Here is a 16,898-nt window from a genome sequence, read left to right on the forward strand (position 1 = left end):
TTAAGCAACATGTATATTAGAAACGTGTGCTGGTTGGTTTGAAACTTTTGGTATTGCATAAACTCAACGAGGTTAAAAATAAAATTTAAAAATTTAGATGGTTTTCACAGAAACGAGTTTTGAGCTTTCGAGGCCGACAATTATCTGTAAAAAAAAAACGTTTTTCAACAAAACTTGTCAAAAAATTATAACAACAACCTTTAATATAATTTTAAGATGTTGAAAGCGCTTTAAAATAAACTAATTTTTTTCTACTCAAACCTGATTCGAATCCGGTGTAAACGTCACAGCTGAAACTTTTTCTTTTTGCTTGATCACGTGCACTGGAAAAGTCTTTCTGACGTCATAGACACATATCTGAAACCCATTTCGGCAATTGAATTCGTATTCAAAAAAATTGCTGATAATTAAATTTGCGTCAAACAAACCGTTTTGTCGTCGGTAGATGTGCAGATAAAATTCCCGCATGAGCTCATTGTGACGTCACATTTGCAAATGCAAGAGTGACAATTAAACTTGCGGCAGCATCTTGACGTAAGAGAGAAAAATCATGAACCATCATTTTTCGTAACAAAAGAATTCGAAACCAAAAGTGTTACTGCACATAAATACTATTAGTGACGAAATAAACCGCCAGTGCAGCAGCAACTACGCGTCACCTCTGTGTTCTCAGGTCCCACAGTTTCATTCCGTCAGAAGCCGCTGACGTCACGAACAAATCACGTGATCCGGTCGAGAGTTGCGACGTTTCCTGTCGTTGCAATCATGAAAGAATTAAGACAGCTTTGTGACGTAATAAAACGCAGAATTACGTAATTCGATGATTTACCACGCTCAGTCTAATTGCATGAGCCGGTCTGGTGTGAACATCTTTAAATCGATGAATGAGTTTGCTCACGTTCATATCACGAACTTCAAGGGAGCGGTCAGACCCGCATGATAATATGATATCTGTGGAAACATTTTCCCTAAAGTTGTGTCGTCGGAGTTTGAAAGTTTAAATGATTTTTTTCTCTAGACGACCTATATCTTTTTTCAATTTTAGCATGAAGGTCTGGACAAACAATAACAAGCAAAAAATAATCTTAAAAATGAACTGAATAATAGCAGTTTAAAATGCTCTAGCGACACCTACAGGAGTAAAAGTTGTTGGGTGAGGCGAGGCAGGTTATACTTCGCGCTGACGTCATAGGCCACGTGCCGACCAACTTTTGCTTACTCTGGTTTAAATACCTTGGAGCATCAAAATAAAATTTAAAACCAATATTATTTGTAAATTCATAGACCAAAGAAGAAACAAGGAACAAATAAAACGTTGGAAATAATTAAAACAGTGGTTGCCAAACTATGGTACGCAAGGTTTTTTCAGGAAAACTTCTTTTGGTCCGCTAGGAATGCATGAAAATAGTTGTAAATCATCTCCTAGTAAGCGAGGCAAGATTTGTTTTGTCAGGTGGTCCAAGAAACAAAAAAGTAGAAAAGGTTTGGGAACTACCGAACTGAAGTGGTCGTTTGAAACAGGTACGATGAAAAGGAAGTTATATAGACGAGAGGTCTATGCAGATCTATTTAGTTTATTTTATACAAAGTACATATATTTTCTTTCATATGATGACTAAAACATGCAAATGCTTGATTGTCAATAACCACCTTTTGACGTCATCCTTCGTACCTTCCTGGAGCGCATATTTGTACAAATGAAGGGAATTCCCCAAACTAGCGAGTAAGAATTTGTCCAAATAATAAAATTGGGCGTGGGTGAGATCTCTATGAATCTGTACGACAAGAATGACTTTAAAAACAATGTCTGTTGTATCTAGCTATGCAGAGGGAAATCGCAATATTCGTGATATATCATTCCTTAGCGCCATACTCACCTTTTCCATGTTCAAAATCGGAAAAGATAAAACCGGATCTCCAGTGTGTGGCGGGCTCCACAGTTTTACGTCACCATCGCTTGAATATGTTAAGAGTACGTCTTTGTCATGTGACCAGGAGCAACCAATGACAGCTTTGTTGTGACCTGGTTAAAAAAATAAACTCTACACTAATACTCTCGGGTTTTTTTCAGTGGTTCTGGTAAACGATTTTAAATTCAAGCGAAACCACAAAAAGACAAATATAAACAAAATATATCGAACTCAGTAAGTTCTCAAATTTAAGCCGAGCAGAGTCTCCTCAGTCTACGGATGAAAATTCTCTCCCTATTTTCACACAGAAGCAAAACTAGCATGAAAATTCCGCCTTTTACGGAAGAAAATGAAATTTGTCCCAGATTTTAGCATTGTAAGTTCGAGCGGCGTAATGTTACCTGTGATGACTTTAAACTTTTCGCTGTTGCTTGGCAACGGAAGTCTGCTGACGTGAGCTGTTGCGTCACCGAGTGCACAAGAAATATACTGGTTTTTATCTGCAGACAAAGATTGGAGTTGGCTTAAATAGCCAGACAGTTAGAACCAAGCTCAGTGAAATTCTTTATGAGTTAACAGAGTCACTTTTACCCTTTACTCAAACATTTGCATGATTTACCGTTTATGCTTATGCAATTGATATTGCAGCTTTTACTAGTCAGTGGATACAACTGCTGTGTCTCAATGTCTTTCAACCAATCAGGAGCAGCGCTTGAAACACGTGAAGGGAAACGTGACAGGCTTGGTTTTGATTTTACTGTAGTTTTTTTATATGATGTCTGTGGCTTAAACATGGTCATTCTGAAACAAGGTTGTATTGCACATTGGACAAAGATAAATAACAAGACATCAATTTGCATAGATTTTGCAATACTGGTACAACCTCGTTATTTTAAACTCTTTACGAAAGATAAACATCTTATTAAGGCGCTACAAACGCGCTGTTAACTTTTATCAGCCTCTATATCTAACCTGGGGGCAGTTGTATATCCTGAGCTTTTAACTTTGCTCTTGAAAGTGATCGATTTATCATTGGTCGGCTTGCTTGGCTTTGTTAGTTTCGACTGTGACTTAAGCAGTGAACTGGGGTCTAATGGCGCGCTGGGAAATTCATTATGCAATTTAAGTTAAAGTACACAGCAATGCATTCAAAAAGATTATATCTTACCTTGAAATAAATGATATAGTTGCTTTACTTTCAGGGTTTGGTATTGCAATAGAAAATAATACAAACTTTTCTTCAAACATGCGAGAGGCCAAACAATAAATCTAAACAAGTAAAACATGTCGAGTGCAATCATTTTCATTTTTCGAAATTTCATTTTGAAAAATACTCAAAATGTTATTAACTTTGTATAAACAGCATGTTTCTTACAGCGTTGATGTATTCACCAATAAAACTCAAAGAAAAGAAATATTTGAATAACAACTGACTTTCTGATTAGTCCCATCATGAACAAAATAGGCGTGAGAGACAACAGGAGGACCAATTTCATCACCATAGTAACCTCTTGCCATGATTTCCTGATTGTCACGGTTGATTGCAAATATTGCGCGCTCGGTTGCACATAGAAGAAACACTTCATGGCTGGAACTGTCAACAGTTTAATCCCTTTTGGTTTAATGTAAGTTAGCTCGGTCTTAACAGTAATAGGTTAATAAGTAAGTAATAAGTTAATAAGTACTAAGTAAGTAATAGATTAATAAGTAATAAGTCGGCAAAAGGTTAATTAGTAATAAGTAAGTGATAAGTCACTTCATGTTACATTTCAGCATTCAATCAAAATCACTTGTGCTGAAAACACACCTGTTGTCACAATTAACGTCCTGGAACTGAAGTGTGATGTAACATAAAGCTATCACGTTCCCTCTTGAATCGTCGCCACTGCCTACAACCAAACACTTTCCATCAAATGAACCTCATTACTGTTGATTAATGTGTGTTCCGCGTTACTAGTGGGTTGTTCCACTTATGCCTGATGTGCAACTTACCAGTTTGTTTCCATTCAGGAAACATTCGCATCAGGCTTTCGTCGAGGTCAATTTTTACAAATTCTTTATGTTGCTGCTTCTTACCACCATATGCAAATTGCTGAACCTGAAAAAAGGTGACGAATAAATCACTGATGGTACACTTTATGAAAATCTCATTAAAATCTGCATCCGTAAAAATTTCTAAATCATCTTCTCACTAATATAAAAGTGCCAAGCAAACAACATGTCTGTAAAAGTGTGCAGCATAATTAAGAAACATAGTAAATGAATACCGTGGCTATAGATGAACCAACAGAAAATTGATCACTGTTGGCGGAAGTGGCAAGGCTAGTAAGGCTGTAACCTAAATTAAACTTTAAATTTGTTTTTTTGTTTGTCTACACCGTGAAATTTTGTACATGTTAAATAGTTTCAGTATATAGCATATAGGATTTTACCGGTATATTTACAAATAGCTCTTTTAGTATTTTATTGCTAAATACAACCAACTTGAAAAACTTTTCTCACCGTTTATTGCACTGATTTCCCACAATAAATTTCTGTGAGGAACATCCCACAATGCAATATTTCCATTATATTTGGCAGTTATCAGTTCAGATTGACTGAGAAATTTAACACAAACCAAATCTTTTGCTCTTTCTTCTAGAACAATCTATACAAATTAAACAGCATGGCTTGTCAAAATTGCCATTGTTTCTGACATAGTTTAAACTTCTTACATACATGGTACGGTAACAAAACAGATGAACATAACACTTACTTGCTTTGTAACTCTTGCACAGACTATAAAACTGGTTTGAGACAGTGCACAGATCATTTCAAAATCATCACTGATGCAAATTCCATGTGGTGCTTCGTGCAAACTCAACAAAACGTGTCCCCTGACCAATTCACCTAATGTTAAAACTAGTCAGTGGATAGTGGATACCATAAAACCACAAAATACCAATCTAATCAAAGTATTCATGTGCACTTTTACTAATATCAGTGTTAAGCAAACTTAGCAATAGATAAGTATATACCGTTGTTGAAATTTACGCTGACTTCATTTAAATTCCAGGCTATTAGATAATCTGCCGCACCAGTGACAAGCGTGAATCCATCTGCCATAAAAGAACTGAATTCCATAGCGCTTATGGGAGAATGGTGACCTTTCAAATCAACTTCCTACAAATAAGCTTTAAAGATTCATTCACAGCGATGGTTATTCATAGAATAAAAGTACGGTACATGATTGTGCAGCATATATAAAGTATGATAATCTTTAAAATTTGGCGATATGCTGTTTTCATAAAACCCCATAAAACAAAAGCTATTGTTATAGGCTAGTCACCATAAAAGACAATATTTCTATTCGCTGTGAACAAAGTAATTCATTTTACCTCTGTACTTTCATTCTCTTTTACATTATTCAATGCTTGAAGGAAACCATCTTTGCCTTCTACAAAAGCAACATGACTCGGACATATGGCAAACACTGACGTTGACTTGCATCTTCCAAGAAACTCTTGAACGGGAACAACGTTCATTATACGTTATAAATGTTATAATGCAATCTAAAATGGGAGATATAACAGCTTATGTGGAAAATTAGGATTTTTGGGTACATCTTCGGGTTGTTTAATATCTCAAAATTTAACTTGAAGTTCACAGCCTGTGATACTGTTTGGACTAGGCTGCTGGCTGCTTCTTGAAACTGATAGTGACAGGTACTGCAGGTTGGCTAAATTTTCAGTGTGCACCCAGAATATCTATTTTGGTTGTTTGAAATAAATTCTTCCAATAAATTTTATGCGCGGACATGTAGTTAGCAGTCTGTTTTACAAAAATTGCAGCCTACTACAGCCATACAGGTTAACTAAATTTAAAGCCTTTCCTGGAAAAATTTCAGCTTTTCTGGTAGCTATAGGCTTACAGTTTATGTCTCACTAAACCAAACAATTTATATCTGCTTTAATCATTTTTACATTTTTACTGCTGTTATCCAATACTATGCGATCACCTGCTCTGAAGCAGTCAGGTAGCCTTTTCCACAAACCCTATGTGATTTCGATTTGAAAGAAGTTTTGGGATTCCCCGTCTCAAAAACCAGCGTCTTTGTCACTTGGCAACTATTCGTCAACATTACATTTAAAAAATACGTTTACCTTTCAGGCAAAAGCTTTTCAGTGTTTAGACAATGTTTTTATTTCAATTGTCCTTTTTTTTATTTAGAATTTTTTTTTATTGAAATTAGCGGCTTTTCTTAAAAAAAATTTAACTCTGATTTGGCTTAGCCACATGAGGAGCTAAACAACAAATATTAAGTGATGCATGACGTTCAAAATCGGGTGAAGTCAAGCGAAACAAGACCAGGATTCAGGTTTCAACTCAGTTTGTTTATAAACTCTGTTATAATGTAACAGCACTATGGCATTGTGCAGATCTTACTGTATCGTAGATGACTTTCCATTTCAACTACTGATCAGGGCTTTGGAGCCGGAGCAAGAAGCTGGAACCCTGGAGCCGTGCATTTTCAACGGAGCTGGAGCTGGAGCTGGAGCCGGAGCCGGAGCCGGAGCTCTATGTGAAATTCAAATAGAGCAGGAGCTGAAGCCAGTTGTTTGAAAAATAGTTTCGGCTCCGATGTATTTCATAAGATGCTATGCTACTACTATTGGCTGAATTCACATAATTTAACAGCAACCTTTCGCAAAATTAAGAATTGTTGCCTCTTTGGTGTCATTTTTTCTAACTAACCACGTTGCTGAGGATTTGACAGCAGAGCAGTCACATGTTCATAGCTGCAACTGATGGTACTGAATACTGAATGACCCAATGAGCTAGATATTCCAAATTGAGCGTTCATCCTTAAACCTCAGTTTTTGATGTAATGGAGCCGGAGCAGTGGTATCAATGAGCTCCGGAGCTGGAGATGGAGCTAATTTATGATAAAAGGGAGCTCCGGAGCTGGAGCTGGAACAATTTAACATTTACGCCTGCTCCAAAGCCCTGCCCCTGATTTGTATTTTACGTATTGTTTCATTTACTTTAAACACCTTTCACGCATATAAGAAAGCAAACATTGACACAAAGCGAGCGATGACAACAGCAAAGAGTGTAGCATTTAAAGACCTGTACCAACGGTCTAGGAAGTAAAGATGGACAACATAAAGCGATCAGACCGACAGAGCAAAAGAGTATGAAATCTCGCTGCAACATGTAAAGATGGTGAGAGAACGAACTTGATACGTCGTTACTAGTTGGCCTCATTTAGGACATGTTCGTCGGGAGTAAGTCGTGGGTGAAATGTGCATCGAAAGACACTGAAGACTTTGAGGTAAAGTTTGGATTATGTGCGACAAGAAAGTGCAAAAGAAATTGAATGGGAAGATGTATATGTCAACGATAAGGCCAGTTATTTTTTGCGGAATGGAAGCAGTGGTGGTGACAAGAACAGTCTACAAGAGAGCAAGATATGCAGGTGACAGCGATGAAAATGTTGAGATGACCATTGGGTTTGACAAGGACAGACAGATTAAAAAATGATAAAGCAGAGGGAAGGTCGAAATCGAAAATATACACGAAAAGACATGAGGGAAACGTGGTTCAGATGATTGAAAATATAGCCAAATGAAAATAGATCGATAGCGATGAAGATTACTGCGTCGGAAGAAAGATTAGATCAGACATCTTGAAGAAGGAAAGCGTAAAGAATGGAGACCAAAGAGAAGATGGAACGATTGATCGGAAAACACGGCAGTAAAAGTATTTGGAAAAGAAAATACCACAAAAAGAATTAAGTGGAGAAATGGAGTGTGCAATGGTGACCCCACCTGTTAGGAATACAGATATGAGAAAAAGATTACATTCATGTAGCATACTTAATTCGTCATTTTGCTTCAGAACAGTAGTTCTTTTCTTGTGGTTATATTTATCAGCCATCTACGTAACACCTTTGCATATTGTAAGCCTCTTTCTGGTGGTATAAATTAATTGCGTGAAAGATGTGTAATGGAAAGTGGGTATATGGCACCTGAACTTGAGAGGTTAACCCACTTCACTACAATAAGTATTTGTTAAAATGTTTATTGCGGGTGATGATATATGAGTCTCATGAGGTCGTTGTCTGCTTTTCTCACCCACAGATTTAATTGTTCACCTTGACGGCTTATAGTCTGAAGACTAGTTTCAATTAGCAGTGATCAATATTATAATGACTTGTTTTCCACTGCTATAATATGTGACCAAAGTCCTTGTTGGCTTGTGAAGATGACAATAAAGTTGTCTATCTTGACACTGAACTTCTTCAAATTGAATTCAACAATGGTTTCACAGGAATGACAACTTTATATATTGATTATATTGAAGTTTCTTTGAAGAATTACATTAAACAAAACATTGGCACAGCAACAGCATAAAGACGTCCTGTCAATAATTCACGCAGGATAGGCAGGCACGACATTTATGTCACGACTTAAAACGGAAAACAGGAAGTCATAGGTATGCAATGCAATGCTTCGCAAAGCAGATTTCCGAAAACAAGAATTCTACACTGCATTCGATCTGTGCCCTATAATATCCCCTTATTATCACAGATGCTTTTGTCGCGATATAAGTTGAAATTTTACTTTTACTCTCCAATTAGGGACGAAATATGCAATGCAATTTTTGTTAATAATTAGTGCAGACTTCCTTATTATTCACATAAATGTATAAGATCATCAGATTTTGGTAAGTAAATCTAAATAGTCAGCTCGTTGTTATAACTTAGTTCGGGCAAAAACAGTGTAACTCAACAAACCAGAGCTGTAATGACTCTAGTCAGGGACTTGGTTCGAGCCACTTCTTGCAAAGACCTAATTCGTGTTGATTCTTGTTGTTTAGGTTTCGGCATTTGATTTTTCTTTCTTTTGTCCAAACACATCATGATCCAACAAACAATTTTTAAAAAATTGTTAACTTTTCCAGAAACGATATTTTCTGCTTTTTGTGTGGTTGGACTTCTGATAGCGACTGACTTGTCTTATTTGCCAAAAGATTCCGACTTGAACAACAACAACGTAATAAAATTTTTAAGTGACCTGCTGTTGTTTTCACACGTTCACAATCACTTCATGACGTTAAAGTCGTAGGAAATCAAAATGAATGACAATTCATTTGTTTGTTTGTTGACTCAAAGAAGTCAGTCGACCCGTTCCCTTGAGTGCCAGATGGAGATCTACTCAACTCGAGTCAAACTCCGCTCACCATAAACACGTGCTTGCAAAGGTCGACAAAGAAATGAGTTTAGTAAAGATAATAAAGCTCACAAAAATAAAATGTATTGGGCGCATTATGACCCCTCGCTTACGAAAAGACGGGGGTTTATTGCCAAATAAAAGAAAAAAAACATCAATTATAAAAGAAGTGTAAACAGCGACGTTGAAACTAAAAACGCAAATTCGTCTTCAACAACATTTTATAGTTGCAAGGCTACAAAGACAATAATAGGCACAATTTAAAAGCAACAATTACAGCCAAAGCACGCACTTTTCGACGAACACAATCACACTGGCAAAGCTAGCAGCAGTTCAATGAAGTACTCGAGTAGGTAAAAATCGCGATGTCACAAGTTTGCATTACTGCAGGGTTTACTAAATTGACCGTAACGCCCGTATATGTCCTTGCCCCTGACGGCGAAATAGTAGATACAGCCAGAAGTGAACTGAGTAAGCGTACAGGCCATAGGCAGGTCCATAGCTGCGATGCAATCTGGATCAAAAACGGGTTTTATTAATTTTTTTCACTTTAAAACAGGCATAAGAGTACAGAGAGTGTTGTGAGCTTTCCCGAAAGAAACGTCACAAAGATAAAATGAAAAAAATCACAAAGTCACGGCCACTAACCATCTCCTATCTTGCGCCAGTTTTTATGAACGCTGTGCGGGTTGTCCTGGAACGCGAATAACTCATAACCGACCACCTCCGCATGAGGTGGTGTGGGATTCGTGTTGCTCCAAGACAACACAATACCACCATTAGACGCGACACCACTTTTTCCATCATTCTGCAAAAAACACGCACCAAGGTTACTCTAGCAGCGGAAAGAACGACAAAGACAGCGATGAGCTTCGACTAATAATTAGTTAATTACCTTCTTAATACCGAGCATCAACTCAGGCGGGGGCCCACGTGCGTTGCTGGGCAACCTTATTGTACAAGGCGGTGCAGTGGACATGGGAAGAGGTGGGTAGGGTGGCGGTTTTTTACGGACCTAAAAACGCAGTTTGTCACTATCTAATATCTAATCGCAAAGCTTTCGGGGTTCTTTACTCACTGTTGCAGTATGTAGCAGATGCTCTTTGGGTGTTGGTTTCGGCCTCACAGGCGGCTTATTATTAGGAGTCCTGAAAATATAAATACAAAACTGCTCCATTTCTACGAACATTGTTATATTCATTCATTTTCACAGAAGTGCCACAGAATAAGCACCTGTACACGTTGCTGTTATTTTGTATAAGTTGGGCGGTTTGCACGAGGTGGGTCGGGGGTGTTTTCTTTACTGGGGTCACCAAACTATTTTTGTATGAATTGCTGTTTGTGACAAATGTTGTAGCACCGCCTGTAACATGCGAAAGCAACTGATTATTTATTCATCCCATACTGTAAGTTAATTGTTTTGATTAAACGAGCGTACGGAAACAGTAGGCCACAATTTCTAACAAACTTTTCTACTTACCGCCTCCAGAAGGGGGGACAGCTGCGCTCCGATGCCCCACACTGGGCTGCAAAATCCTTGCAAGCTTTTCGTCCATGCTCTAAAAAATATATACAAATGAACATAACAAAAAGTAGAAAAGAGTATCGTGCCAATCCACATTCACAGAGTTATACTGTGGCATGTCACAGTGATCACAACAACATATAGTAAACTTGCTTCAACTTCAGGGAAGAGATTTTGAAACAATTCTTACAAATATTTTTCGCTCGCCTGTTTTTTCTGGGAGGAATTCATTGGCTGACTGATGGTGCGTTTGGGTTCAAGTTCACTGTCATCTGTCAGGTCTATGAAATCATTGGGAACAACTTTCTTTGATACTGAGGAGTGGTTTGGTGTCTAGAAAATATTCAGTTGGTGATGTATCAGCATTAAGGGTTATAAAAAAAACTTTGACTAAAGATTATCGAAAATGTAAACGCAGAAGGTAGATCATAAAATAAACTGATACGGATGTTTTAATCGTGTTATGAGTTTCTAACTGGTTACTGTATAGCCAATGCAAAGTACAGAACGGTTAACAAATCAGTTATATAATACCAACCATTTGGCTCAAATTCAAGTTTGGCTTCGGAGCTATCAGTGTAGGCTTTGGCCTAAAAAATGATCATCTGGGTTAAATATTATAAATGTATCTTTCTAAGAAAAAGGAAAATAATTAGTCAGTAGCTAACCTGAGTAATGGCGGATTATTCTTTGTATTTGGCTGTTTGCAGTCATTTGTGACTTCATTAACAGGCTTCTGTGCTACCGAGGAACTCTGTAGCATAAAATTACTTTGAAAATCAGATGTTTAGACAAGAACATAGCACATCACAATCCGCCTTTAAATGGTTGCAATCACCTTGACCTTTGTCATGTCTTGTGGTTGCTGCATAGGATCAGTTTGGGTGGCCACACTCGTCCTTTCGATTTCTGACTTTGTTTCAAGAATTTTCACAATCTCTTGCTGCTTGTGCAAGGCATATGCTATCTTTTTAATCTGCCACGAATGAAACATGAGCGATTATTAACTTTTTCACTTCATGTCTGTAACATTATGGCATGTTATTCACTAACCCTAGCTTGTAGTTTGTTAGCAAATTCAATCCAACTTTGAAAGTTTCTCTCCACACCCTCACATTTTTCCTTCATTCTGTTGTAATCTTCGTTCTTTTTACTCAGCTTTAATTGCAGATCAACCTTCTCTTTATCAACCAGTTGCCTTATAAGCTGAGGGTGAAAGTCCTTAATTATTAGTCACAGCCTTGGAAACAAAAATTGCTTACAAGTATAATTAATCATTTACTTGTGGAGAGCATTGAACTACCACAAAACAAAAGGACTTTGCTTAAAACAGAAATTTTCACAGATATTTGGAAGCACAGCAAATGAGTAAATCACCTTATCCCATTCTGGTTTTATGTCATTAAACTCGAAACATTTCTGGGATTCACATGAGTTTGTTTTTATTTTCTTCAGGTCTAACGTTTGTTTGTTGTCCATCAAGTCATGAACCTGGTTTAATGACGAGTGATTAGAAATGCATTCCGTGTCCTATATTCAACAATCAAAAGTGTAACTCCTTACCACCCCAACAAAGCAAGCAACAGCATGACATAACCAGTGGCATGAACAAGTCAACACGTCACACAGCCTGAATGCAGTCTCTAAAATTCTATGTTGGTTGTGGTTATTATAGAGTAAGTCACCTACCTTAGTCTCACATTTTGGCTTTTTATTTGTTGTCGATTCATCGCTAAGATTTGTGCTGGAAGTTCTCTTTAAATCTGGCTTTTTGGAGGAAACTAAAACAGAAAAATAACGACATGTTCTAACAAAATATCTGCTACCAGTGAAACAATATATAGTTTCCATCATGCTCTACTTACCTGAGTCTGTCGGTTTACTTTGTTTCAAATTTAAATTTTGTACGACTTTTTCTATACTCAATTTTGAAGCGATTTTCTTGGAACTGGGCACAGTTTTCATGTCCTGTTTTCCATTTTGAATAATTTTAAGAGGGAATACTTTTGGTTTGTCAGAACAAACTTTGTCATTGCTGGTGAGCTCAGTTTTTATCTGCACTTTTGCTTCATTTTCTGCTAGGTCTGACACAGTGCTTGTATTTGATTTCTCCTCTGGGATTCCAACACCAATACTGGTTTGCACTGAGGTGTTCCCATTTACGGTTGATACAATGAGTTTAATAGGTGGTTTATCAACTATGCAGTTAGTTAATAAATTTTCTTTTGCTTCTCCCACGGTTGATGCTGTTGATGAACTTGTCACCTTTAACTTCTCATTTTTCTGATGTGGCGCTGTTAAATTCTTGTTTTCTTCAGATATTTCACTATTGATATCAGAATCATTTGCCTTGCATTGCACTGGCCCATTTTTTTTAGTGAAAATTACCAGTTTATTGTCTGGTAGTAATGTACTGGATGTTGTAAAGGAAGGCGTTTTATGCTTTACTTCAGCTGGATTTGATAACATCGATGGCTTTTTGGAGTGGTCGGGGGTGCTATTTAATGAACACGTTTCATCCGGTTTTAACTTGGAGTAAGTTGACTTCCTTGCTGTTTGTTTTAACCTGCACATGTCATCACCATTGTTGCTTTCTTCGTGATGTATCATTTTCAAGGTGTTGGTGTCGACACGCAAGGTATTAAACAGACTGTGAACATAAAAGGAACTTTTACTGTACCGTAGCCAAAACTCTTAAGCACCTATTGATCACTTTAGTAATCTTATTTTGCCAACTAACTAAGCATGCACGCACTTAACACTTGAGTATTACTCATAGTCAAAACTCTGTTCACTCACATCGACGTGATGGGGTAGTCTTCTTGTATATTTTTAAGATGTAACCTCGGATCTATACAATACATAAAAAAACTGAATCATACCAAGTCGAACAGACCATTTTATTTATTCACTATGAGCGCATAAAACATTTTTACTGCCTTTCCTTGCATACATGTACTCAACTTCAACATCAAGGGACAAGTCCCTCTGTCAAAAATGAATCAAAAATAACAAAAACAGTAACAAATATTGAGATGTGTTATCAGGGTTGTAGCCAAGTCATTTTTTTCTGACTCGAGTCAATTTAAATTGTAAGTCAAGTCAAGACCTTTCAACATAAAAACTATTTTGACAACACGTCATATGTTGCGTTAAATTGGTTGCTATAAGGTCATAACTGTATACTAACTAGTCTGGTTGATATTTTTTCTGAACAATTGTAATTTTTTATTCATTACAACACTGTGTGTAATAATCATGACTCCACTCACCTCTCTTCGGCATTCTTTACAACTTCATACAAACTAAAACAAAAATTCAATAAATTAACAACTTAGTTATGTACAAATAAAATGAAAAATTACTGACACAACTGAGCAAGGCAGATTGGTGAAATTGCAACTAATCCACATGTTACCTTTAGCATGTGCAATGAATCAACCAATTAACACCAAGTTACGCAGAGTTAACTAATTGATTACATTGTAAATTGGCATTTATAGTCGCTTAAACGAAATGAGGTCATGCAAAACAAAAGTGCAAAACACTTCAATCATTTGTGGCACGTGGGCTACGCTTTCAAATGAAATGCTCATAATTACTAGCTTTAAACATGTTCTGATCTCATAATGACACTGAATCATCAGTAAAAAATGAAAATTAACTTATTGACTTACTTTCTGCATAGCCAGTTGCCCTGGCTACCACTACACTTCACATGATATGACTAAATCAGTCATGCGTTACAATTGTAAGCAACTAGGCTTTATACATTAACCATGCGACGCTACCGAAAAGTAAATAATTACACATGTCACAAGTGCCGTGCGCAAAACACATTATCGGTACCAATTAACTAGCAGTCTGCATTCTTTTACCAGCCCTTGCTGTTAGTTGTACCCTGTAAGCCCAGAACCTCGACTGGCAACTCTAAAACTACAAAGTCCTATCAATGCATTTTACCTTGTCGTTTGCTGCTAAAAACCACTCTAGTCGATCTAACACGACTTCTTTATTCAAAGTCACCAACACCACTGATGCACTCAAAAGACTTCCGGTCTTGTCTCTCTTGTAGAATAACTTCACATAAAATCTGCTGACCTCGTACACTTTTTATATGAAGAAAGCCCGCCATATCATGGTAACCATGCAAACTACACTTACCAGTCTTCTGTTCTTGTTGCTGCGCACAAAAGCTGTAATCACAATACGCCTGACCACCGCAGTAAGCTTGTCCACTACAGTCCACAGCGCACATTGCCCCATACCATATAACGAGAGTTTAAGGTCCACGGCAAACATCTCATTTGTGGGTTTTCTTTCACGCGACTCACGAAATCACGAAATCCTCTTCACAAAGCGCGCCAATGATGGTCAACGACCAATCAGGCCACAGTTCATGAAAACGTAAGAAAAAGGCAAAGCCTCTCTCGAATTCGATGACGTCAACGCCATCAAATAAATTACGTCTGCATTGTCTCTCAAAACAGCCAACCCAAAGCTTAGCAATGAAATCCGGCTCATATTTGCAAATTAGTTGGGGTTGAGGTTGTGCTGACGTAAAAAACTGCAATAAACGTCCGAATATGAAAATATTCCTTCAAACACCCCCCAAACATTAAAGACGGGTTGCACCTTCACAAAAATGTAGGCCTCCCTGCCACAACCATTGAAGAGTAAACCGCCGAATTAGGATTGTGCGTAATACATCGACTTGATTAGTCATCTTCAAACTACTTGAGGAATGCAACAAATTTCCAAACGCGCAATCTATGGTGTCAAGTATCTAAGCTGAAGTCAATTGTGTCTCTGCTGCTTTAGTTGGTCCTTGATTGGCGTTTGACAAAAAAATTTAGTCAATAACGACGTTAGCAGAGCGACTTGGTAAACATTAATGTAGCCAGGTATTCAGTGAAGCAATATTGGGTCGCAATTTTGAACGTTCGATGGAAACAGTCCTTGTACTAAATTGGAATAAAAGCGTTTTGTAAAGACTTGAAGCGACCGCATAATCACGGTATGAAGACAGAAGCGAGCTCAATTAAGTAGTTTGAATGACCAAGATTGAAGCCAAATGTCACTCGACAACCGGACGACTTGCCCATACGCAAATGGCTGACACAAATCTTTACTGAAAAATCAACTCAAGCGAGGTCCATCATAAACCAGCTAGAGCCACCCAAGCGTGAAGCCAACGGACTCAAAGCAGTTACCATCGATCTTTGAACTCACCCGCGAAAGATCAGTACAAAAGTTTATTTTGCACTGATCTTGCAATTCAGTTGTTGGACGGACTTGAATTCTCCTTAATGACGTTCAGATAATTTCCTCGATTGAACTGATGTGCCATATATATACTGTTGTAATGTTTTCAATCTTCACTTTACGTTATAGATTTCACTGGTTACTACTGCGCTATGTAACATTCAGTAAGATTTGCCGGAATTAAGCCTTTATGTCTGATAACACCATGTAACACAAAATTTGTCCATGGGTTAAAACTATTATTTTCTGATTTAGTATGGTCTAAATCAATAAAAATGAGCATTCAAAAAGTTCAAACTTTGGTTCTGACTTTATGAGATCAATTTATTGGAATTTTTAGACTAGTTTTGTTTTTTTAATGCCTTTGCTCCCACTATATTTTTTTGAATCAATAGAACGGAGTTAAATCTAATTTTAGTTGTTGTTGTTGGCTTTGTCATAATGAAATAATAACGGAAAATGTTGTTTCCAGAATCTATTTCTAAAAAATTACATAAAGAAGAAAAACACACGTATGCAAGGCGATTTTGCTACACAAACACGAGACAAAAGCCTTAAGTCCTGGTGCTATAGGTATTTATTCAAAACTGTTACAGAGCAAACCTACGCTGTCACTTAAAGCACTCAAAACTTATAACTTAATCACAAAGAAACATTTTTTCGAGATTGGCGACGATATGTGAGTTCACTTTCACGTAAAAGGTTCCATATATAGTCCCCCATCATATTTTCGTTGTACTGTCCTTGATAGCGTTCCTCAAAATACCTGATATCTTGATGAAATCTTTCACCCTGTTTTTCTGAGTAGTCCCCCATGTTATCCTTAAATTTATCAAGATAAGCATGTAGTACGTGTAGTTTCAGCGACATCCTGCATCCCATCTTCCAATACGCATCCACAAGTTCATCGACAAGTTCCATGTAATTCTCTGTCTTGTGGTTGCCCAGGAACCCGTTAACTACAGAAACGAAAGAAGTCCAAGC

The 16,898-nt window shown here is 37.4% G+C and overlaps 2 protein-coding genes across 7 annotated transcripts; both read right to left on the reverse strand.

Annotated features, from left to right (window-relative positions):
• Positions 1–7: 7 nt before the first annotated feature.
• Positions 8–5,467, reverse strand: LOC143459077 (WD repeat-containing protein 27-like). Its single transcript, XM_076956042.1, has 20 exons — positions 5,288–5,467; positions 4,928–5,072; positions 4,666–4,799; positions 4,413–4,557; positions 4,178–4,248; positions 3,903–4,008; positions 3,718–3,799; positions 3,345–3,504; positions 3,079–3,179; positions 2,883–3,011; positions 2,530–2,711; positions 2,312–2,410; positions 1,878–2,023; positions 1,651–1,775; positions 1,136–1,233; positions 830–951; positions 660–751; positions 429–528; positions 262–357; positions 8–144 (listed from the first exon to the last, which is right to left on the reverse strand). The coding sequence occupies exons 1-20, from the start codon at positions 5,432–5,434 to the stop codon at positions 94–96; spliced, it is 2,331 nt and encodes a 776-aa protein (XP_076812157.1). The 5' UTR covers positions 5,435–5,467; the 3' UTR covers positions 8–93.
• Positions 5,468–9,147: 3,680 nt separating this feature from the next.
• Positions 9,148–16,109, reverse strand: LOC143461178 (uncharacterized). 6 transcript variants are annotated; one of them, XM_076958999.1, is made up of 17 exons: positions 14,814–16,109; positions 13,922–13,954; positions 13,449–13,500; positions 12,515–13,299; positions 12,339–12,430; positions 12,027–12,140; positions 11,703–11,855; positions 11,488–11,625; positions 11,318–11,403; positions 11,188–11,239; positions 10,857–10,982; positions 10,605–10,683; positions 10,358–10,487; positions 10,203–10,272; positions 10,020–10,139; positions 9,773–9,932; positions 9,148–9,638 (listed from the first exon to the last, which is right to left on the reverse strand). In XM_076958999.1, exons 2-17 carry the CDS (start codon positions 13,932–13,934, stop codon positions 9,493–9,495), a joined length of 2,316 nt encoding a protein of 771 aa, XP_076815114.1. In that variant the 5' UTR covers positions 13,935–13,954; positions 14,814–16,109; the 3' UTR covers positions 9,148–9,492. The 6 variants fall into 6 exon arrangements, with proteins under 6 accessions (XP_076815114.1, XP_076815113.1, XP_076815108.1 ...); XM_076958998.1 differs by having other exon boundaries at positions 11,494–11,625; positions 12,027–12,179; XM_076958993.1 differs by having other exon boundaries at positions 12,027–12,179.
• Positions 16,110–16,898: the final 789 nt, after the last annotated feature.

This window comes from Clavelina lepadiformis, chromosome 5, assembly GCF_947623445.1.
Source record: "Clavelina lepadiformis chromosome 5, kaClaLepa1.1, whole genome shotgun sequence".
Lineage (NCBI taxonomy): Eukaryota > Metazoa > Chordata > Ascidiacea > Aplousobranchia > Clavelinidae > Clavelina > Clavelina lepadiformis.